The 24,038-nt window shown below is 38.2% G+C and overlaps 1 protein-coding gene across 3 annotated transcripts in view; it reads left to right on the top strand.

Moving 5' to 3' along the window:
• The window catches only part of Vps54 (VPS54 subunit of GARP complex), an 85,052-nt gene that overhangs the window by 34,956 nt on the left and 26,058 nt on the right, over positions 1–24,038 (top strand). For all 3 annotated transcript variants that reach the window (XM_052199506.1, XM_052199507.1, XM_052199508.1), the window contains 4 exons: positions 3,314–3,445; positions 5,940–6,325; positions 21,628–21,754; positions 22,651–22,758. In XM_052199506.1, coding sequence (XP_052055466.1) covers positions 3,314–3,445; positions 5,940–6,325; positions 21,628–21,754; positions 22,651–22,758 — 753 coding nt within the window. The remainder of the gene's footprint in view (positions 1–3,313; positions 3,446–5,939; positions 6,326–21,627; positions 21,755–22,650; positions 22,759–24,038) is intronic.

The raw sequence follows: 24,038 nt of genomic DNA on the forward strand, positions 1-24,038 counted from the left end.
TTCCCAGCTCTTCTTTATTCATTTGTTCCTTTCAGGGAATGCATTCATTTCTTAAACATTGGGGGCTTATTAAAGGATGCTTGTAAATAGATTATAAGCAAGAAGGTTAAGAGAAGGAATGCAGTACTTGTGAATAAAGTGAAACACACCCAAGAGTGTGAATGTGGGTTTCTCTGAAAGAGCTGTCTCATGGAAGTGGACCTTTTCATAGACTTACCCTCTCTGTGTAGAACTCCATTAAGGATTTCTGATGAGCTGGCTTCATTGTCATAAATTACCTTCATTTATGTTGCCTGAAATATCCTTATTTTTTAATCAGTGTTGAAAGTTAACCTTTCTGGGGAGAGTGCTTTATTTGATGAATACTTACTTGCTGGATTTGAAAAGTAGCACTCATGTTTTCCTGGCTTTTCGGGTTGCAGATGAGAGGAGGCCTGAAGTTACTATAATGATCTTCCTTTGTGAGGTGGTACTGTTTTCCCTTGCAGCTTTTAGTATCGCTTCTCTTCATATTTCAGTTATGAAGAAGCTCTCTGGTCATACCTAGTTTGGATTCTAAATGCCTCATGTGTTTTGCTAGAGGATGTGTTTTCTCCAGGGTTTGGGGTTTTTTTTTGCTGCAATTTCCTTGTATGCATGTTCTCTTCACTTTCCCCCAGTCCCTCCTCTTACCCCATAGAGACTACAGCTGCTCTTTCAAGGGTGTCTCTGGAGCTTTGGCATCCCTATTTTTGTCTTTTTAAAATGAAAATAATTTACAACTGAAATGTGTATTTATGACATTTTTTTGTATTAGTAGTCTGTTCCTTATCACTGTAACTTGTAGATATCCCCCCCCCCTTTAAATCATACTGTGGGTTTACCACCACTTTAGACTATTTAGAGATGGTTCTTATATGAAATTTTTTTTTACGTCATTTACTGATAGGCCTTAGTCCACAACCCCCAAGAGTGTCTGTTGTTCATCAGAAGATTCTCTAGAGGGTTTGATAGTTACTCAGCAGAGTGAGGAAGGATAGGAGACAGGAAAGGGGAGAACTTTGAAAATGCTCTTCTCTCTTAGATAAGAGATTCTGCACTGAGTGACTTGCTCGCTCCTGTTGGCACCGGGAGCTTCTGCTTCTGCTCTGCCTTTTCCTCGTCAGCTGCACTGGCTTTTGCTGTGTCCGTGCCTTATTCGCAGTCTACCTGGGAGATTTTCCTTTTCTCACTTTAAACTGTAATGTATTTAAATCCTTTATAGTTTTCTTTTAAAAGGCAATTTTCCATGCGTTTTCTTCTTTCCAACTGAACACAATTGACTTCTCGCCAAAAGGAGTCACAAGGGCAGACACTTGCTTCCTAAGACAATTGCTATTTTTGCAAGATTGTCCCGTAGAATCCACAAGAAATAGGTTTCAGGCACACCCCCTCCTCCAATACCAAAATGTGCCAATGACACATATGTGCCTGCGTTTTTTAAATACACATATCTAGATTACTTATAATAAATAGTTATTATAAATACTGTATTTAAATATGTAAATACTATCTATATAGCTATATTGTTTAGGGGTAATAACAAAAACAGAACCCTGTACATGTTTAATACAGGAGCAGCTTTTCTTCTTCCTGAATAATTTCAGTTTTCATCTGGTTGCATTAACTGATGTGGAAGCCAGGAAAACACAGCACTGATTATATATTTACTCTATTATATTCCTTGGATTTGTAATCATTGAGATTAGGATCTAGGTAGTAATTTATCTGTATTTTCCCCTGGACACACCCAACAAAGACTGAGAATAGGTATTTTTTTAATTAATTCTTTTAATTATAATATTAAAGCATGAATTAGAAAACCTCTTTCTGCCCCAAATTAGATTTTTTCCTGTCACATTCATACTATTTTGTTATAGATGTAATTGGTAAATAAAATATAAATATTAATAGGTTAAAGTATGTTTTCAGCCTCTTGTTAGATACTAGGGAGCACAATGATTAATTAGTTTGGTTACTAATTAATCAACCTGTAGGAACATGGGGTCTTCAGAGATACTCATTAAATAAATTTTCAAGTCTGGGGAAGGTTTAAAGAGTAAGTGGCGAAACACCTCTTCCCCTAGTAAATGGCGAACATTTGGATGCCTGTAGATTCTTTGGTCTGTTGTTCATGGGTGAGAATTACTGAGTTTGAAATAGGGAAGTTAGTAGATTGGTACCTCTGATACAAGGACATGAGTAAGTCATTCCTGTGAAGCAGGATGAATGAAGATGTAGAGAGAAGACTTGAAATCCTTAGGAAGCAGAGAGACACATTGCATTGCTTAGCTGCATGTGGATATTCTGGCTTTTAAATTTTAATTTTTTTATTCTGAACATTATTTTTGTGGAAACTTTTAGCAGGAGAAGGCTGATATAAGTTAGGGATACCTATATTTGACATTTAAAAAAACTGTTAGTGGAAAAACAATGAAAATTAGGATAAGCATGGTACTCCTTTGTTGTAGGCTGGGTTGAACATATGATCAAACTCATTAATGCAGGCTACAGCAATCTGCACTAGTAAAGGCACAAGCATTTTTCTGTTTTTAATTCAGTTTTTATTTATTTACTTTTTTAGATAGGAGCCTAGGCTGTCTTTAAACTCATTGTTGACCCCAAACTTGTGGAAGTCCTCCTGCCTCAGCCTCATGAGCATGGGAATTACAAGCATGCACTACCACTTCAGCTCCATTTTTCCATGTTTTTGTTTTGTTGTGTTTTAGGTTTATTTATTTAACCTTAGTGTAAGTGCACATGTGTACCTGGTACCCATGGAGGTCAGAAGGTGGCGTCTGATCCCTTGGAAGTGGACTTTCAGGTGGTTGTTACCTTCCATATGGGTACTGAACCAAACCCAGGTCCTCTGCAGGAGCAGCGAGTGTTCCTAACTGCTGAGCCATCTCTCTAGCCCCAGTTTTTATCTTTTATAACAATATTAACTTGGGGCTGGAGAGATGGCTCAGCAGTTAAGAGCACTGACTGCTCTTCCAGAGGTCCTGAGTTCAATTCCCAGCAACCACATGGTGGCTCATGACCATGGGATCTGATGCCCTTTTCTGGTGTGTCTGATGACAGCTACAATGTACTCATGTATATTACATAAATAAAATATTTAAAAAAGTGTTAAAAAAAGGAATTTTAACTTGGTGAGAAATAGTTTTTGTGACTGAGATTTTTGCTTTTGCCTTTTATATTCAAGATCCAAGTTAATTTTGTTTAATGGTCTTAAAATGTTATAATGGATATAGAGAAGATATTTAACTAATTGGGACATGCATTCTTTTAATAGATTTTTATGAAACCAGATTTTGCCTTGGATGATTCTTTAACTTTTAATTCAGTTTTACCATGGTCTCATTTTAATACTGCTGGTGGAAAAGGAAGTCGTGATGCAGCTTCTTCCAAGTTGCTTCAAGAAAAGGTAATTTAATGTTTCACTGACTTTTTTCATACAGGAAACTATTCTGGTTAAGTGGTACTATTTTTGACAGTTCATATCTGCTTATTAGGCTCTTCTTTTAAGACATTCTTTCCTTCCTCCACTCTTCCCTTCGTATCCGTGTCTCTCTCTCCTTTCCCTTCCTCTTTTCTCGCTCCTTCTCCTCCCCTTCCCCATCCTGTGTCCCTTGGTGTTGGATTTGAACCTAGGGCTTCATCCACAATAGGCCAACTGCCCTACCACTGGCCACATCTCCAGCTTATTGGGTTCATTTTTGTTGCCAGTCATAGTTACAGTAACTCTGATCTTAACTGATAGACTAGTAAGTAGCATCTTAACTTGACAGAATAAATTTATGATTGTGAGAAAGTTGAAAGTTACTGAGTTCTGCTTACCTAAAATAGAAGCTGGTGGAGTTTTACTTAAAATAAAAAGCAAACTTATTGTATGTATGTGTCAGAGAGGGGGAGGCATGTGTGGTAGAATTGGTACACCATGGCACTATGTAAGTGCAGAGGTCAGAGGAAAGATTTGTGGAGTCTGTTCCCTCCTTTCATTTTATGGGTTCTGGGTATTAACTCAGATCCTCTGGCTTAGGTGGCAGGTTGATTTTTGCTGTCTCACCACTGGCCCTAAATTGATGAATTTTAGTGGAAAGAATATATTATTTAACAAATTGCTTTGTACTTATCACAAATATTTCAGTTACATATCTGTTAACTCTGTAACAATGACCTAAAAGCAGTGAACCAACTTTCTGAAATAACCATTTTCTTTCATTTTTATATTGAAGATCATTATTTTGAAGCAAAAAAAAAGTTTTAGATAAAATATAATATTCTGCCAGGCAGTGGTAGTCCACACCTTTAATCCCAGCACTGGAAGGCAGAGGCAAGGCTGGTCTCTGAGTTCGAGGAAACCTGGTCTGTAGAGTGAGCTCCAGGACAGCCAGCAGGGATACACAGGGAAACCCTGTCGAAAAAACTAAAGCCAAAAACCTGTGTGTGTGTGTGTGTGTGTGTGTGTATTTATATATAGTTCCTGTTACTCTGCTTTATAAAGCCTGGTCTTTTGCATTCTATCGGTCACAGCTTTAAATTTACTGTGCTGTGTCTGAGAGTAAGCATCTTGAAAGTCGGTTCTAATTAGACCTCGAGGCATATGAAGAATCTTGTAAAGCTTGAACGACAGCAAAGTCATGACTCTTCTTTCTCAGCACTTGGCTTGTGCTTCTAAAACTGATCGATTCTTCAGTACATTTTATTCTACTCGAGTGACAACAGGTGGCCATTGGACCATGTCATCTGTTTGTAGTCTTGTTGCTTTTCACTCAGTGAGTCAGTAGCTGTGTTGAAGATGAGAAGAACAAGGGTATGAGCTCAAGAAAATTGAATAATAAAATCTTCTTCATTTGTAACCCATTACATGTTTTAAAAATTAAGTGACCATTATTGAAAATACTTTCTAATCATTTAAATCTTAGATACTGAAAGTTCACTGATTCTTCAATATTACAAGATTTAGAAATACTGCCTAGCTTACATAATCTGAAGTAACAAAGAGAAATGGAAAGATCCTGTAGTAACAAATGTAGCATCTTCTTTTAGAAGGGAAGAAAGGAAGAGGTACCCAGGTTCAGTTGACTAGTGACAGAGGTGATGCATGAATTTTAGAAAGCATATTAAATACACAGCAGTAAGAGCTAGACTTGGTACTATTATAGTATACATTTAAGGCATTTATTACTCAAGAGTATAAAACATTGGAATAAAAATAATAAATGGATAAAAGAATGATTTTTAAAATATATTGAAAAAAAAACGTCAAAGTGAATTGTATGTAATATGTGACTGACCCAATGATCTATCTACTGTCATTTTGAAACAGCATAGTAGAGCCTGACAGACTTGATTTCATATTTTAGTTTTGGTACTTGCTTAACCATGTGACTTTATTCAAGTTATTTAGTGCTTTTGTTCCTTCCCATTTATAAAATGAGAATGCTAATTATATCTGAAGTTTGTTACAGCTAGAAAACATACATGCACGTGAAATAGATAGTACACAGAAGAAAAAGTTCTGCGTAAAGTATAAATAACAACTTAGATAATACTGATGTCAGTCAAGGCGATAATTTTCTCTGAAACTTTAGGACTCAAAGTACTATTATTATCTAACACAGTTGTGTGGATCTGTTACCTTTTGGGAAGGAGGTCATGTTGGAAGGGTAGTAATGAGGGAAATGAGAAACAGGCAAGTGAACATGTCTTCTTTGTGCTTGCTTTTATCTTTGGACTATACTTTTTGACTCCATTTTGTGTACCATATTCCAAGATCCCCTTAATCCAATAATTCACACAATGGAATTGATACTTGTAGAAACCTTTTTTTTTTTATTTATCATTTTTAGAAAGGATTTGGATAGTCAAGAGTGATGTACTTAAGATATATCTGATTTTTTTTCTTCCCTTTGAAGCTGAGCCATTATCTGGATATTGTGGAAGTAAACATTGCTCACCAGATCTCTCTACGTTCAGAAGCTTTTTTTCATGCAATGACCTCTCAACACGAACTGCAGGACTACCTCAAGAAAACTTCCCAGGCTGTAAAAATGCTTCGAGATAAAATTGCACAGATTGATAAAGTTATGTGTGAAGGATCACTACAGATTTTAAGACTGGCACTTACCAGAAATAATTGTGTTAAAGTATACAATAAACTGAAGTTAATGGCCACTGTACACCAAACTCAGCCTACAGTGCAGGTGTTGTTATCTACTTCTGAATTTGTTGGAGCGCTGGACTTAATAGCAACAACTCAAGAGGTTCTGCAGCAGGAGCTTCAGGGCATTCACAGCTTTCGGTATGTCTGTTAAGTAAACCGTTAGAAGTAATACCTGAGAAGTTTCAAGCATAAATATTTATATGTTGTGTTAAAATATAGATGTATTCAAAGTGAAATGTATATTTTTTCTTCCAGATTGATTTTTTTTAGTAATGTTATTTATATTAACAAAAACTACTTACTGGAGATATTTAAATAGAGAAGCTAACTTAAAATTTTTAATAGATGAAATAAACACAAGGCCAGTTACAGTTTTGAAAATAGTAGTTTTAAAATGTTCAAATAACTATGTCAAAATGGTAGATCAAGTTGGAAAGGTAAATACCAGCATGCTTTAAGATAATTTAGAAAGATTTCTGGAGGCTCATGAGATGGCTCAGTGGGTAAAGGCTCTCGCCTCCAAGTTCTACACCTGTTGTCATGGCATCTTATAAGCACAAGCACACACATAAATAAATATAAAAATCTTTTTTAATAGGAATCAAATAGAAAAAAGTTGAAACTCATTTTTAATTTTCAGATTTTGTCTCAAAGAATAGTTAGTATAAAAAAAAAAAAACCTGTCCTTTCTGAGTTTTACTTTGAGAATACAATCAGTCATGGTAACGTAGGCAGACACTGGAAGAGCTTTGGGAGTCATTGGCCAGTGAGCCTAGGTCACTCAGCAGGTTCCAGACTGACGAAAGAGTATCTGAAAACACAAAGTAGATAGTGCCTGAGGAATGACACCCTCCCATGCACGCACAGACGGACAGACACACAGACACACTCTTCTCTCTGTAGAAAGCGGTGGTGGTGCCTGGAAGTGTTTGATGTTCGTGGTCAGAGAACTTGCTTAGCTCTTCAGTACCACTAATACGAAAACAAACAAAGCTAATTTGACTATGAAATTACACAGAAAATACCTTAAGTTTGTAGCTGTGAATATTCTAGGTGAAATTGAGTTATTTGCAGGAATCAGGATTTCATTCTACTAAGCAGGTTTTGGTGTTCTTGTAGAAGTTCTTGTCTTCTGGCAAACTCAGAATTTACAGCAAGGGATTACAATTGCTGTCTCAGAGATGAGGTTTATGGGCATGTACTGTATTCCAGGAGAGTTAGAGTCAAAATAAGTTATTTAAGTTGAATTATAAGTTCTCACTAACATTAGATATTCGGAATGTTTAGAAAATGCATTTTAGCTTGAATTAAGTCACTGATTTGTTCATTCATTGAGGAAATGGCATTGAGCACCTAGGAATGTCAAGATTTTTGAGTTGTGAACAAAGCAGAGATGCTTTGCTCTAACAATTTGCAGTGTGCATTTGTCAGGGAGTGGGGTTGATCACATAGCTTGGCAGTTTTGATGGTGTACACGTTGCTGTGGAACTCTTAACACAGGAAACGTAATCCAAATTTTAATGGTTGTGGAAATTTAAAGCTTTTGAAAGCTATTGTTGAAAAATCCTCTCTTTAAAATTATATCGACATGTAGAATTTGAATACATGGGCCATTGACATTTACTGTGGGTTTCCCAACATGGATTTGCAAGTGAGTAGATGATTTCTAATTTTTTACTTCTGAATTTTTCTATCTTTTTCATTTTGAGTTGTGTGATATATTTTTTAAAGTGTAATTGATTTTACCATTGGTTTACAAAAATTGACTCAGGACAGAAGCTCTGTCTTTCTCTTTTTGCTTACCTCTTGACCAAGTTGTGAATTTTGATGAACATCAGCACCAATCCCCTCTGGCTAGCACAGAACTGAGAAATAGAATTAAACCGTGAATAGCTTGCTGAGTTCACAGCCTAGACCAGGTCTAGTTTTTATCCTGAAGTTCATACAGTTTTATTATATTTGATTCATACATTTGTTTGTGATTGATAAGACTGTGGTCATGTAGATGTGTCAGGAGAAAGTCTAAGGCTAGAGTTGAATGTTTATTATCAATGATTTATTGCACTACAGAATCTAGGTGTTCAGAGCTTGTACTTATTCTGACCTAACAAAACTTATATTTGTCTGTCTGTATGTATGTATGTATACATTTAGACATACATGCATACATATATGCATACATATGCCTACAGCCCTATAGACAGTCACACACTTACACATTGAATGCTTAGGGCAAAGCTCTAGCAAATAGGCTCCTTCCTTCCCTCCCTTCCTTCCTCCCTCCCTTGGACCCCCTTTTCCCCTTCCCTCTCCCCCCTCTCTCCATCCTCTTTCCTCTTCCTCCCTCATTCCTTCCCTCCCTGTCTCCTCCCCTTTTCCCCTTCCCTCTCCCCCCTCCTCTTTCCTCTTCCTCCCTCATTCCTGCCCTCCCTGCCCCCTCCTCCTTCTCCCCTTCCTTTTCTCCCTCTCTCTCCCTTTCTCTCTCCATCTCCCTTCTTCTCTCTCTCCTCTCCTCCTTCCCTCCTTTAAAAGTTTTCTAAAACAGAGTTAATTATGGGTTTCAGCATTCTGTGGTTTCATGGATAAGAGCCACCTTATGATTCCATTCAAGGAATGTAGTTTATTGGTTGCATCAAAATATTAAACATGATCCTATAGTCCTATATAATTGGCAGTTTAGTTTCCAAACATTAGAATAAGAAAATATGCACATTTTTTATTTTGAGATGAAACTAAGAGATTTTCCCATTTGATAAAATAAGAACTGTAGACTCTTTTTATTTTATTTTATTTTTATTTTCTAAATTCTTTGTTTACATTCCAAATGCCTTCCCCTTTCCCAGTTCCCCCCTCCTCATATGTCCCATAAGCCCTCTTCTCTCTACCCATTCTCCAATCACCTCCCTCCTTTTTCTCTGTCCTAGTATTCCCCTACAGTGCTGGATCAAGCCTTTCCAGGATCAGGGCCCCCTCCTTACTCCTTCATGGGAGTCATTTGATATGCTAATTGTGTCTTGGGTATTCAGAGCTTCTGGGCTAATTAATATCCACTTATCAGTGATTTCATTCCATGTGTATTCTTTTGTGATTGGGTTACCTCACTTAGGATGATATTTTCTAAGAACTGTAAACTCTTAATATATACTTTTTTTTCCCTGACACAAATAGCACAAAGGTCACTGTGTTGAATATCTATCTTAGTAGAAAATCCAAATTAATATATAAATCTAGCTATATCTAATTTTTAAATTTTTTATTTTCTATATTCTTTGTTTACATTCCAAATGCTTTCCCCTTTCCTGGTTTCCTTCCTCCCCCCTTCACCCCCCCATGTGTCCCATAAGCCCTCTTCTCTCCACCCATTCCCCAATCACCCTTCTCCCATTTCTCTGTCCTGGTACTCCCTACAATGCTGGATTAAGTCTTTCCAGGACCAGGGCCCTCTCCTTCCTTCTTCATGGGAATCATTTGATATGCTAATTGTGTCTTGAGTATTCAGAGCTTCTTGGCTAATTGATATCCACTTATCAGTGATTGCATTCCATGTGTATTTTTTTGTAATTGGGTTACCTCACTTAGGATGTTATATTCCAGTTCCAACCATTTGCCTAAAAATTTCATGAATTCATTGTTTTTAATTGCTGAGTAGTATTCCATTGTGTAAATATACCATATTTTCTATATCCATTCCTCCATTGAGGGATATCTGGGTTCTTTCCAGCTTTTGGCTATTATAAATAAGGCTGTTGTGAACATAGTGGAGCATGTGTTCTTATTGCATGCTGGGGAATCCTTTGGGTATATGCCCAGGAGAGGTATAGCAGGGTCCTCCAGAAGTGTCATGCCCAGTTTTCTGAGGAACTGCCAGACTGATTTCCAGAGTGGTTGTACCATCTTACAATCCCACCAGCAGTGGAGGAGTGTTCCTCTTTCTCCACATCCTTGCCAACACCTGCTGTCTCCTGAGTTTTTAACCTTAGCCATTCTGACTGGTCTGAGGTGAAATCTCAGGGTTGTTTTGATTTGCATTTTCCTAATGACTAATGATGTTGAACATTTCTTAAGGTGCTGCTCAGCCATTTGAAATTTTTCAGGTGAAAATTCTTTGTGTAGCTCTGTACCGCACTTCAATCCTATTCCATTGGTCCACTTGCCTGTCACTGTACCAATACCATGCAGTTTTTAACACTGTTGCTCTGTAGTATTGCTTGAGGTCTGGGATACTGATTTCCCCAGAAGTTCTTTCACTGTTGATAATAGTTTTAGCTATCCTGGGTTTTTTGTTGAGAATAGTTTTAGCTATCCTGGGTTTTTTGTTATTCCAGATGAATTTGAGAATTGCTCTTTCTAACTCTATGAAGAACTGAGTTGGGATTTTGATGGGGATCGCGTTGAATCTGTAGATTGCTTTTGGCAAGATGGCCATTTTAACTATATTAATCCTGCCAATCCACAACCATGGAAGATTTTTCCATTTTCTGAGGTCTTCTTCGATTTTGTTTTTGTTGCTGTTGAAGACTCTTACTCCATAGTGATCTGATGGGAGGGATGGGATTATTTTGATCTTTTTATATTTGTTGAGGTCTGTCTTGTGATAGGAACGATTTTGGAAAAGGTATCATGAGGTGCTGAGAAAAAGGTATATTCTTTTGCTTTAGGATGAAGTGTTCTGCATATATATATCTGTTAAATCCAATTGGTCCAAAACTTCAATTAGTTTCACTGTTTCGTTTCTGTTTTCCTGATTGGTTCATTGAGGAGAGTGGAGAGTTGAAGTCATCCAGAATTATTGTGTTAGGTGCAATGTGTGCTTTGAGCTTTAGTAAAGTTTCTTTTACGTATGAGGGTGCCCTTGCATTTGGAGCATAGTTGTTCAGGATTGAGAGTTCTTCTTGCTGTATTTTTCCTTTGACCAGCAAGAAGTATCCTTCCGTGTCTCTTTTGATGACTTTAGGTTGAAAGTCAGTTTTATCTGATATTAGAATGGCTACTCCGGCTTGTTTCCTGAGACATTTGCTTGTAAAATTGTCTTTCAGCCTTTTACTCTAAGGTAGTGTTTGTCTTTGACACTGAGGTGTGTTTCCTGAATGCAGCAAAATGTAGGGTCCTGTTTACGTATCCAGTCTGTTAGTCTATGTCTTTTTATTGGGGAATTGAGTCCATTGATGTTAAGAGATATCAAGGAGTAGTGATTATTGCTTCCTATCATTTTTGATGTTATTTTTTAAATTTGATTGGTTATCTTCTTATGGGTTTGATGAAAGAAGGTTACTATCTTGCTTTTTCCAGGGTGTAGTTTACCTCCTTTTATTGGTGTTTCCCTCTATTATCCTTTGTAGGGCTGAGTTTGTGGAGAGATATTGTGTAAATTTGGTTTTGTCATGGAATATCTTGGTTTTTCCATCTATGGTGATTGAGAGTTTTGATGGGTATAGTAGTTTTGGCTGGCATTTGTGTTCTCTTAGAGTCTGCATGAAATCTGCCCAGGATCTTCTAGCTTTCATGGTCTCTGGTAAGAAGTCTGGTGTAATTTCTGATAGGTCTTCCTTTATATGTTACTTGGCCTTTTTCTCTTATTGCCTTTAATATTCTTTCTTTCTTTAGTACATTTAGGGTTTTGATTATTATGTGATGGGAGGTATTTCTGTTCTGGTTCAGTCTGTTTGGAGTTCTGTAGACTTATTGTATATTCATGGGTGTACTGGCTGGTTTTGTGTGTCAACTTGACACAGGCTGGAGCTATCACAAAGAAAGGAGCTTCAGTTGGGGAAATGCCTCCATGAGATCCAGCTGTGAGGCATTTTCTCAATTAGTGATCAAGTGGGGAGGGCCCCTTGTGGGTGGTGCCATCCCTGGGCTGGTAATCTTGGGTTCTATAAGAGAGCAGGCTGAGCAAGCCAGGGGAAACAAGCCAGTAAGGAACATCTCTCCATGGCCTCTGCATCAGCTCCTGCTTCCAAACACTGCTTGAGTTCCAGTCCTGACTTCCTTTTGTGATGAACAGCAATGCAGAAGTGTAAGCTGAATAAACCCTTTCCTCCCCAACTTGCTTCTTGGTCATGATGTTTGTGCAGGAATAGAAACCCTAAGACAAATTGGTACCAGCGTAGTGGGGTATTCCTGTGACAATCTGACCATGTTTTGGGAGGACTGTGGAAGGACTTTGGAACTTTGAGCTAGAAAAGCCATTAGGATATTAAGAGCTCTGTATAAAGTTCTGTAGGAGCTTGGAAGACAATGTTAAGAACAGTGCAGAAGATGGAGGCCTGGCTTGTGAAATTTCAGAGGGAAGATCAAAGACTCTTAAAGGGGCCATGTTTTGATTGTGAAGATTCTGTGGTTTTGGTTAGCTGGGGCTGAAGAATCAGCTGTAAGTAACAAGATACCAGAACCACTAAAGCAAACCTTTGTGTTACTGGGACTATTGATGCTGGTTAGCTGGAGCTAAGAAATTAGCGGTGATTAAGAAGAGACCAGCATCACTGAGGTGAAATCTGAGAAGTGTTTTCTGAGAGCACAGAGAGTGTGTTCCAGAGATAGCTACAGTTGTATTTTGTGCTGTGGCTGGACTTGGTACTGTGTAAGAGTCACCCAGATGGTACTAGTTTTGAAGGCATGAAGGGGTCATGAAGAGCAACTGAGGCTCTTGGCACAGTGAGAGGCCACGGAAGGCCATTGGTAAAGGTGCAGCCTCAGTTGAAATTGATGGCCCATGACTTGAAGGGGTCATGCATAGGAACAGAGCCTTGTCACTATGAAGAGAGCCTATGAGAGGCTATTGGTAAAGCCTAATTACAGTGGAAGATAGCAGTATGTTGGAGATGCCAGTACCATGCAATGACCACCAAGAACAACAGCAGATGTGGAGTACAGGCAGCTGGAGCCTAGAAGACAAGCTGTGTGCTACAAGGGGCAGAACTGGAGAAGTGACCCAAGCCTTGGAGGAGCCCAGAAGATCGTGAGTTGGATCCCAGACATTGAACCATTGGAGTCTGAGTTTTGCTTTTGGTTGTGACTATACCCTGATGTTTCCCTCTTGAAGGAAGAAAGAATTTTAGTGGAGCCCACAGTTAAGAGACTTTGAATTTTTAAAAGACTTTGAATTTTAATGATTCTGGACATTTTAAAGCAATTGAACTTTTAATATGTAAAGACTGTGGGACTTTTAAAGTAATTTAGATCTTGGGGATGAATAAGAAAGTAAGGGTTGAGGCTTAATAGTGGTGTTTGTGTGTCAAGTTGACAAGGGGTAAATTGTACTGGCTGGTTTTGTGTGTCAGCTTGACACAGCCTGGAGTTATCACAAAGAAAGGAGCTTCAATTCGGGAAATGCTTCCATGAGATCCAGCTGTGGGGCATTTTCTCAATTAGTGATCAAGCGGGGAGGGCCCCTTGTGGGTGGTATCATCCCTGGGCTGGTAATCTTGGGTTCTATAAGAGAGCAGGCTGAGCAAGCCAGGGGAAGCAAGCTAGTAGGGAACATCCCTCCATGGCCTCTGCATCAGCTTCTGCTTCCAAACCCTGTTTGAGTTCCAGTTTTGACTTCCTTTTGTGATGAACAGCAATGCAGAAGTGTAAGCTGAATAACCCCTTTCCTCCCCAACTTGCTTCTTGGTCATGATGTTTTTGTAGGACTAGAAACCCTGACTAAGACAATGGACATCTCTCTCTTTAGGTTAGGGAAATTGTCTTCCATAATTTTGTTGAAGATATTTGCTGGTCCTTTAAGTTGTAAATCTTCCCTTTCATCTATGCCTATAATCCTTAGGCTTGGTCTTCTCATTGTGTCCTAGATTTCCTGGATCTTTGGGTTACAAGCTCTTTGCATTTTGCATTTTCTTTGACTGTTGAGTCTATGGTTTCTATGGTATCTTCGGCATTTGAGATTTTCTTCTATCTCTTGTATTCTGTTGTTGATATTTGCATCTATGGCCCCTGATTTCTTCCCAAGGTTTTCTATCTCCAAAGTTGTCTCCCTTTGTGATTTCTTAGTTGTTTCTACTTCTGTTTTTAGATCCTGGATTGTTTTGCGTTTCCCTGTAATTCTTTTAAGATATTTTTTGTGTTTCCTCTTTCATGACTTCTGCCTGTTGACCCAAGTTCTCCTGTATTTCTTTAAGTGATTTTTGCATTTCCTCCTTATTGGCTTCTATCTTTTGACCCTTAGTCTCCTGAATTTCTTTAAATGATTTTTCTATTTCCCTTGTAAGGGCTTCTAACTTTTGATCCATTTTCTCCTGTATTTCTTTAAGAGATTTATTCATGTCCTTCTTGTGTTCCTCTAACAGCATCATGACCAGTGATTTTAATTCCAAATCTTGTTTTTCTGGTGTGTTGGGGTATCCAGGACTTGCTGTTGTTGGAGAATTGGGTTCAGATGCTGCTATATTGCCTTCATTCCTGTTGGTAACATTCCTGTGTTTGCCTTTTGTCACCTGGTTATCTCTGGCGTTAGTTGGTCCTGTTGTCACTGGCTGGTACTTCAACCTCCTGTGACCTCTTAAGGCTATTTCTGCACCACTGGATGACTGGGTTTCCCCTGGCACAGATTGCTGATGTGCTGTCCTCATCTTGGGTGCTGTTAGAGCCCTGGTGTGTCCTGCCCCAAGCAATGTTATACTCGGGTTGTCTCTGTGAACAGAACCTGGTGCTGCCCAGCTGCATCATCAGGGAGTGAAGGTGGCGGCAGGGATCCCACAGGCACCCTGCAGTACACAGGACCCACACTTGGCTGGCACACAGTTGAACCGCTGATCTGCCCAGGTTTTGAGTGCAGGCAGCAGCCCGCATTTTGGCGGTCTTCATCCCCAGAGATCTTAGACTCCAGATATCTCAGTACCTGGGACCACTTGTCCTTTCCGACCAGGAGAGAAGATGGTGGTGGGCTAATGTTAAAATTTTTAAAGCATTACCATTTTTTCGATTAGTTGAATTTGGTGGTTTTTTTCAGAAGTATTTCAGGTTCTTTGTGGGTTCCGATACAGGTGAAACAATTCTCAGCAGGAGGATAGATGAACTTGCCAGCAAGAGTCAGGGCAAACAGGCAAAGAGCAAAAGCTTCTCTCTTCGGTGTCCTTTTATGTAGGCTGCTACTAGTAGGTATAGTTCAGATTTAGGGTGGTTGTTCCCACCTCTAATAATTCAGTTAAGAAAATCACTCGTTGGTTTGCTCAGCTGCTTGGTTTTCAGTTGATTACAGATATAGTTGAGTTGATAGCCAATATTAGCCACCACAATAGTATGTTTGTATTATGTTTTAGTAGATCCATTAATATTTTAAATTATTGTGTGAGCTTGTTAAGATACATACATAGTTTCACTAGATGTACCCCAGGTTGGCCATAAATTCAAAAAGATCTATCTGCCTCTGCCTCCCCAGTGTGCTACCACGTCAGGCCTTAGGCTGCATACTTTTTAAATGAACTGCTTAGACAAATATTTGTTCATGTGTTTTCATGCGTAACATATTATTTAGCAGTATTAAGGTTTATATATTTTCCTTATCTGAATTTAAGAATGTATAAAAATGAAACTACTCAAGATATTTTAGACTATCCGTGGCTGGTCAGTGGTAGCACAGTCCTTAAATCACACCACCCGGGAGGCATAGACAGGCAGATCTTTGAGGCTAGCCTGGTCTAAGGAGTAGTTCCCGAAAAGCCAGGGCTTCACAACGAAACCTTGCCTACAAAACAAAACAAAACAAAACAATACAAAAGAAATAAAAAAACCCTAAGACTGAGAATCTTATTTACATGAGAAATTTTTATTATTTTAGTTAGAAAATCTTAGTAGGTACATTCATATGAATTCAACACTAGATTTTTTTTTCAAGGTGGGATTTATTGAAGACTGTCAAACCCAGAGTTAACATATACTTGAGTATTGGCTTCCAATCTACATTAAAAGAGAACCCATTGTCTCCACAAAGTTATTAGTATCTCCATAATACTGGAGTGGACTAGTAGTATTACATTTACATATAAATTTATATTGTACCTTATCGCTATAGTTAAAAAAATTGAGATCACAAATACGTAGAAAGATAAGGGGAATCAAGAAACACTATATAACCTATGAGCCATCAATAGGTGGCTTTCTTTTTTCTTTGCATTCCCCTACTCACTCCTGAATTATTTAAGTTACAAATACTTTGTTTCAGCCATAGTATTAAATGTATCTTTAACTGATGAGTTTAAAAAAAAATCTCTCTCACTGATATCTTCAAATAGCTAGTTGATGACGTGTCTCTGTTTGTCCCCAATTTTTATAGTGTTTGGTTGCAATATATAACTATCCAAATAATATCTACAGAGTGCCTGGCTGGTATTTTTCCAAGTGTCGTTTGTCATGAAGCTTTACCTTTATTTTCTCCTCTTCAGAGTATTCATTGAGAGCTGCATCCTCACGGCTCTCATGGTTAGATTTTCTTACAGGAGTGCTGAATGTGGAACAGTGCTAAGTCTCAGCACATACACATTTGCCCTGCCCCTCCATTGTTTATTAACTGGACTATGCCTGTAGAGGGATTCCCTCCATTTACACTTACAGTTGACGGTTTGAAAACACATATGTGAATTGTGACAGTTTAAGAAAGTCTGATAAGCAGTATTGCCTAAAAATATTTTAAAACTTAGAAAAAGTTAAGTATGTTATAAATGTATGGACTATATGTAGACAGTAGTCTATCATTTCCTGTCATGAAGCACAAACCTTTAGAAAAAGTAAACTTGTCAGAACTTACCTGCCATTCACAGTAGAGACGGGTGAACACACAAGGATGTCAGCATTAGCTGCACAAGCTGACTGCTGCAGGCTGCACTATGGTCACTGCGTAGCCACTTCCTGTTGCCGTGGTGGGAGCTCAGGTGCCAAGAGCATCTGCTTGCTACTTTGACTTTTAGTAGCAGCTTGGAATGTTAAAATACAGTGAGCCTCTTCTCTGCTCTGAAGGGCCTGACAGTTTGTCAGGAGTGAAGTCCTGTTAAAAATTGGAAACTCAGTGCTGTGGTTTTCTTCCTTTTCTTTCTCCTTTGGGCTACAATGATATTGACATAGCAATACAGAGTAAAATCTGTGTATAGAAATTCTAAGTATGAGGTTTTAAATATTGAACTTTAGAAAACTTAATTGGATACAATTGTTTATAATTAACAAGTCATCTTATTTGTAAATTTTCTGATGTAATATAAATCTATTTTGTGGAAATTTTAAAAAAAGCAAAAAACCAAAACACTGTGATACACACAAGTCCTGTGCAAGTCAGACATATCTCCAGAGCATTGCTTATCACAGTATAAAAGAAATCTTTCAGTTGCTGGCTTGCAAAGCCAGCTTAGATAAATCAGTGAGAACCAGCCTCAAAATAAAAAGTGAAAAGATAGTGAGATAGCTCAGTCATAAAGACCGTGTCAATAGCACACATGAGACCCTGTGTTCAGTGCCCGGTACTGTACAAGGGTAACGGAAAAGCAGCATTTCTTACGTGTTTTTCACATTACAGCGTACAAAGTAGGGGTTAAATTATGCGACTGGTTGGCTTCTGGTCAGCAATAGGGTATTTGCAAAAAGATACAAATGGGTTTTGGGAGGGTTTTTCCTTCCTCCTCTTTATGATATGTGGCTATAGAGAGACTCTAACCCCTGAACCGCCTCATAGCCAGCTACATCTCGTTATCTGAGACGGCTCCTGGAAGGAAAGGTGGAATAAACTGTAGACAGTTTGAGTTTTGAAATGGTAAATTGAGAATCCAGCATTTTCCTATGGAAGCTGATAAGCTGTTCTTAAATTCTTATACTAAGTAATAGATTTAAATTTATGAGCATTTGATGTTTTTAAATGCTATTTTTATTTTTGTAGATACTCAAAACTGGTAGTTCTACCAGTTTCTTGAGTCCTTTTAATGAGTCCATGAGAAATAACTTGAAAACGTGTTTTCTTTGTGCTGTGACAGCATACTTACACATTTTATTATCCTGGATATGTAAGCTTTAGGGATTTTTTCCTTTTAAAAAGAAATGTAAATGTTGTTATTACCATGTGTTTGTGTGTATGCCTGTGTATAACTCTTAGGAGTCACTTTCTACCTTGTGACCAGGTCTTGTTTCTCTTGTGCTAGTTAGTCCGGTTCTTTTGAGACAGTTTTCCTCCTTCCTTGTAGTTGTAGGAGTGCTGAGATTATAGATGCACATCATTGCATCTGGGTTTTTTTCTTGTCCCCCACTACACCAACCACAGAGAAATAGGGTTTCTCTGTGTAGACCAGGCTGTCCTCGAGATCTGGCTGCCTCTGCCTCCCAAGCACTGTGATTAAAAGCACATACCACCACACCTGTTGCACTTGGCTTTCTTATGTGGATTCAAACCATTGAATTTAGGCCATTTCACTTGTGTGGCAAGTGCTTTTACCTGCTGAGGTATCTCATCAACCTGTTTCTTTTAGTGTGAGATTGTGTTTAGAAATCCTAGCTATTGGATTGGATGTAATTTCTATGCTTTTGTAGTGCACAGAACTAGAGGATAAGTTTACTTTTTAATTTTGCCTTTTCAATTATTTTACTTAATTCAGTTTATTTGTTGGTGTTAAGATTGAGCCCAGGATCTCATGCATGCTAAGCTCTAGTATTCAGCAACAGTTTTCCTCTTAAGAGAAACCGTTGGGCCTATGTGGCTACTTTACCCTCACACTGATGCCTGTAGCATGTTACTTCTTTAGCTTTATTGTCTCTCTTGACCAGACTGGAGATGTGATTCTTAGATCCCAACACCATTTCTCATTTGTTTAGCACACAGTATGCTCTCAGAACTAGCAGTATCATTTTGACAGTTTCTTCTCCTCACCTTTATCTGTGGGTAGATGCCTACACATAGTACCCAACCCTGTGTAATCTTTTCTCCTAGGGCACCCGTGGTAAGTTTAGGTACCACCAACGGTAAACAGTGACTGACAGTTGTAATAATACATGAAAAAATGTTCTGTTAAACGGATGAAGATGAAGTGGAGAGTACTTGTTTCAGACTGTATTATGATTTATCTAGTTAGATTCCCATTTGTCAGTATTTGGATTACTTCCATCCCCTACCCCCTTTCTCTTCTGAGGCAGGGTCTCCGTGTGTAGCTCAGGCTTGAGCTCAGTTCTCATGCCTTAGCCTGCTGACAGCTGGGAAGGTGGGTGACCACCATGCCTGGCTTCCACTCCCTTAGCTGCAGTGGAATGTGTGTGTGTGTGTGTGTGTGTGTGTGTGTGTACGTGTGTACGTGTGTATGTATGTATGTGTGTACGTGTGTTTATGTGTGTACGTGTGTTTATGTATGTGTGTGTGTATGTGTGTATGAGTGTATGTCTGTGTGTATAAATGTATGTATGAATGATTATTTTTAACTTTTGCTAGCACACCTGTGATTCCTATTCTAAGAAGTGGGATTCCTGGGTCAAAGAGAAACTGCCAAAGTAGTTTTGCTAGGCTTTGCCAGTGTTTTTAGTTTGTGCTATTGTGGATTGTTGGTGCCACTTATGAGAAGCCATAAATCCTCTTGGTACCTATAAGAAATATTTTCATATTGTAACTACAAATTCAACCTCTTATCAAGTTTGTTTCAAAATTGTCATTGTCAGTACTTACCATAAACTGTTTGTGATAGAAAATTAACCTCCTAAAAGCTGTAATGGCTTTAACTAATTCTGGAAATTTTACTGTATGCAACCTGTCTTTATAATCACAGCTGCTGGCTTTGTGGCCTTCCTTTTCAAGTAAATGCAGTATATGTATTAGACTTAGTTGTATTAAATTTATATTTATTATAAAATTAAGTTTAAAGTATTAAAAATCAACACCAAAGACAGACCTGTTTATATTATTTGTTTAGTTAGATAGTTCTTGCAGTTGCTGTCCTGAAACTCACGACTCACCTGCCTCAGCCTCCCAGTTGTTAGGGTCACAGGTGCTGCCACACCTGATCAGAGCTTTTTATTTATTTTTACTTTGTATGTCATTTGGTCTGTAAGGTTGGACCCAGGGCCTCATGTGCAGTAGGTAAGTCTTCTGCCGCTGGGCCACATCCCAAGGTAGGACTTACATTTCCTGAGGATGAACTGAAGGCTAGAAAGATTTCACTAGTTTAGAATAAGGCATCTGTAACTAGAAGGGGACCTGTTCAGGAGGAGGAGGGGGACCAGAGAGAAAGCAGATAGGGCAATGAGAGCATAAATGTAGTTAGGTTAAATGCTTGTGTGAGAATATGGGAATAAAACCCATTTTGCTGTATCTGTTCTTGTTTTATGTGAGACAGTTTCATGTGATTTACTGTGTAGTCGGGGCTGACCTGATCCTCCTGCCTTCACCTCTCAAGTGCTGGAATTACAGGCTTGTGCCATGACACATGGTTTGTATGGTGGGAATTGAGTTTAGGACATATGCTGGGTAAGCATTGGATCACCTATGCCATATTTCTAGTCTCCCTATTAAAAATTGCTTGTAGGAACCAGTTCTCTCCTATCACATGGGCACCAGGGATCACATTCATGTCTTTAGCCTTGCTTGGTAGCAAGATTCCTTAACCCTGAGCATCTCAGTAGCCCCAAGCCCAGAATTTTGGACAATTAATATATGCAAACAAAAAAGGGAAGATTATTCTACTTAAACCTCTTTCCCTTGCCATATGAACGGACTTTCCTTTTCCATTTTCCCTTTGCATTTTGAATTTTGAAATAGTTTAAGCCAACTAGGTTATCAAGGTTTCTCAGCTCATTGTTTTTCTGAAGCTTAGCAGATTTGTGACAGAAATATTTTGAAGCTAAAGATACTTTTAGTCAAAAGCTCTAAAAATTTAAAGATCTTATTTAGTTTTTTATGTGCAAGTGTTCTGTCTTCATGTATTTGTACTGCATATGTGCCTAGTCCTGTAGAGGCCAGAGAACTATCAGTTCCCCTTAGCTGGAATTAAAGGTGATTGTTAGGCCGTGTAAGTTCAGGGAACTGAACTCATGCCTTCTACAAGAGCACAAATGCCTTTAAGTCCTGGCAGCTGCCTCTCTGGCCATTTAGATTAGTCCTGTAAAGGAATAAGGCCCGCAAAATATTAGGGACTGGTGTTTGCTGAATAAAGTAGTGGCTAGGGAGCCACTACCACTGAGAGTCACTAAATGGCAATGAAGAAATGAATTTGAACAGCTAACACTTTATAAGAAGCAGCCATAAAATTTATCAAGTAACCAGATTTTCTGCAGTGTATTGAACTGTTTAGAGTTTAAAGGTTAAAAACAAAGGTACAATTCTGGAGATGAAGTGACATTGTGACAGTGACTTTGGCTTATTAAAGATCTTCATTTTACTAAAACATTGTTGAATAAATACTGTCGGATAGAAAAGCTCTAGCCTATTGAAACTGGAATAAATTGATGACTTAATGGATACACATGTTTTTCTTTCCTTTTGGTAGGCATTTGGGATCACAGCTTTGTGAATTAGAAAAGCTGATTGATAAAATGATGATCGCAGAATTTTCTACTTATTCTCATAGTGATTTAAATAGACCACTGGAAGGTGAATGCCAAGTTTTAGAAGAGGTATGTGTTTGAACTGTGTTTGCTGTGTGTGCACTGTCTTTGCTTAGTATTGTTTCCTTTACAGCTTCAGTTTGTAACACATTCTTCTCAGATCATAGTGGACAAAATTATCTCAAATTTCCATGTCTTTGAGACTCTTGAAGCCCTGTGTTAGCTGTGTATCTTAATAAACACCATAAAAGCTTAGACTCCTATGAAGTAGAGAATGCAGTACTACCGTGGCTTCCTTAGACATAGGAATTGAAATGAGGTCTGTAAAGGTTGCAAACCAAGTTCGAAGTAGAGCTGTAGGATGAATGACTAATTCGTATTCCACGGGCATGTATCTATTGGGTTTATCTTCTGTAAAAAATGATTATGTGGTGATTTGTTCATCCAAATTTACCAATCACCCATTCTGGACATATTTTATTCATATGTTTAAATAAATATATCACATTCAGGTTTCATTCATCTGGTAATTTTACAGTGCAGATCATCCCAAGAATTATCAGAAAAAGAAAAAGAACCTAAAGTCCCTGACTCATAATTGCCACAGAGGTGTGAGGTGTGCAGTGAGCATCCCCTCGGAGTGCGAACTGTCTGTGCAGTCTTCTAGGCCACAGGGACTCTGGATTCTTAACTGTGGGCGTGAGGAGAAAAGACCTGTTAGCGTGGTTTTCTCCCTAAGCCAGTTTCATTTCATCTATTGTGGCAGAATAGGACTTACCTGTTGGAAAACAGACTCCAAAAATCTGGTGGCAAGGTTGCTATGCAAGGGGTCACATCACTCTCTGTCTGGAAGCACACTTTGTCTAGGCAGAAATCTGAGAGTCTGACATAACCATGCTGATAAGTTTCTGCTTTTAAATTAAGTTTCAAATGTAAAATTATACATCTTTCTTTTATTTTAATAGGAAAGATTAGTATCTCTTGTATTTGGGCTTTTGAAACAAAGAAAACTTAACTTTTTAGAAATCTATGGTGAAGAAATGATTATTACAGCAAAGAACATCATTAAAGAGGTATTGTGCATTTTTATTTAATACATGATTTGAAACCTGTGAAGTTCATCTTTGTGTCACTGAGTTATATGTAAAATATGCAGTATAATAGTAATGCTTGGTCATTTTGATAAAAACTGTAGACATAAAATGAGAGGCATAAACCTACCATCTAGTATCACTAAGATGTTACAGGTTTCTTATTGTTGTTACACATGTGACTTTGGACAGATTTCAGAACCCACATAAGCATTTTTTCCACATTATTTTCCAAACATCCAGAAACAGCTGTTTTATGATTTTATAAAATTGTACCAACATCATGTTGGTTAGACCTATTTTGTCTTTTTGTCAAGGTGAAATATTTCAAGTTTCAATTTGATACTGTAAATAAAACTCACTGACTACTTGTGAATAAAGTTATTTTATTTGTCATATTTAAGATTTTTTTAAGAAAAGATGATTGAATGGTTGGCTCAGTCAGAGAACCTCGTTTGATCCTTAGAACCTGTCTGAATGTGCTGGACACAGCGTGCACCTCTAATCCCATCCTGGAGTGGCCGAGAGGAAGACCCTGGGGCTGGCCAGTCCATCCTAGTAGATGAACTGCAGGCCAGTGAGTGACTCTGTCTGAACGGAACTGGTTGGCTCTCCTGGGGATGACACCTGAGATGGCCTCTGGCTTCCATGAGTGCACACAAACTTGCAGGCCCAGATGTACGCACACACACCCATACATGCACATAGAGAAACAACAAAAAGATGGCATCCTTAGATTGATGCCTCAAAGCAGAATTGTTGGTCAGAGAGTGAAAGTTATTTTACATTGTTTCATACATAAAGCTAAATCGTTGTCTAAAAGCATTAATTTATACTCCCCACAATAAATACATGAATGTTAACTTCCTTTTGCACTGCTTAGAAAGTTAGCAATAACTTAAAATCTTTTAGATTTCACCCAGGCTTTATGGTGTGCATGTTAAGACAGCACTCTACTACTAAGCTGAGCTCAAACTCTGTCATGGTTTTAGTTTCCCTTGATCTTTGTTTTTTTGGGGTTTTTTTGGCTTTTTTTTTTTTAACCTTAGATAATTTTACAAAATGTTTATTAGGCATAATCATCAAGTTGAATGTACATAAGTTTTCAGTGTTTATATAAAATACACAAAACTATAATAGCTTTCTCTTTTACTTAAACTGGTTGAAATTGTATTTCAAAATGTGTATAACTATTATGGAAAATTGTTGGTAGTATTTACTAATGTTAAGTATATGCACATTATAGAATTCTGCTCTTAAAT

This window comes from Apodemus sylvaticus, chromosome 11 (assembly GCF_947179515.1).
Source record: "Apodemus sylvaticus chromosome 11, mApoSyl1.1, whole genome shotgun sequence".
Lineage (NCBI taxonomy): Eukaryota > Metazoa > Chordata > Mammalia > Rodentia > Muridae > Apodemus > Apodemus sylvaticus.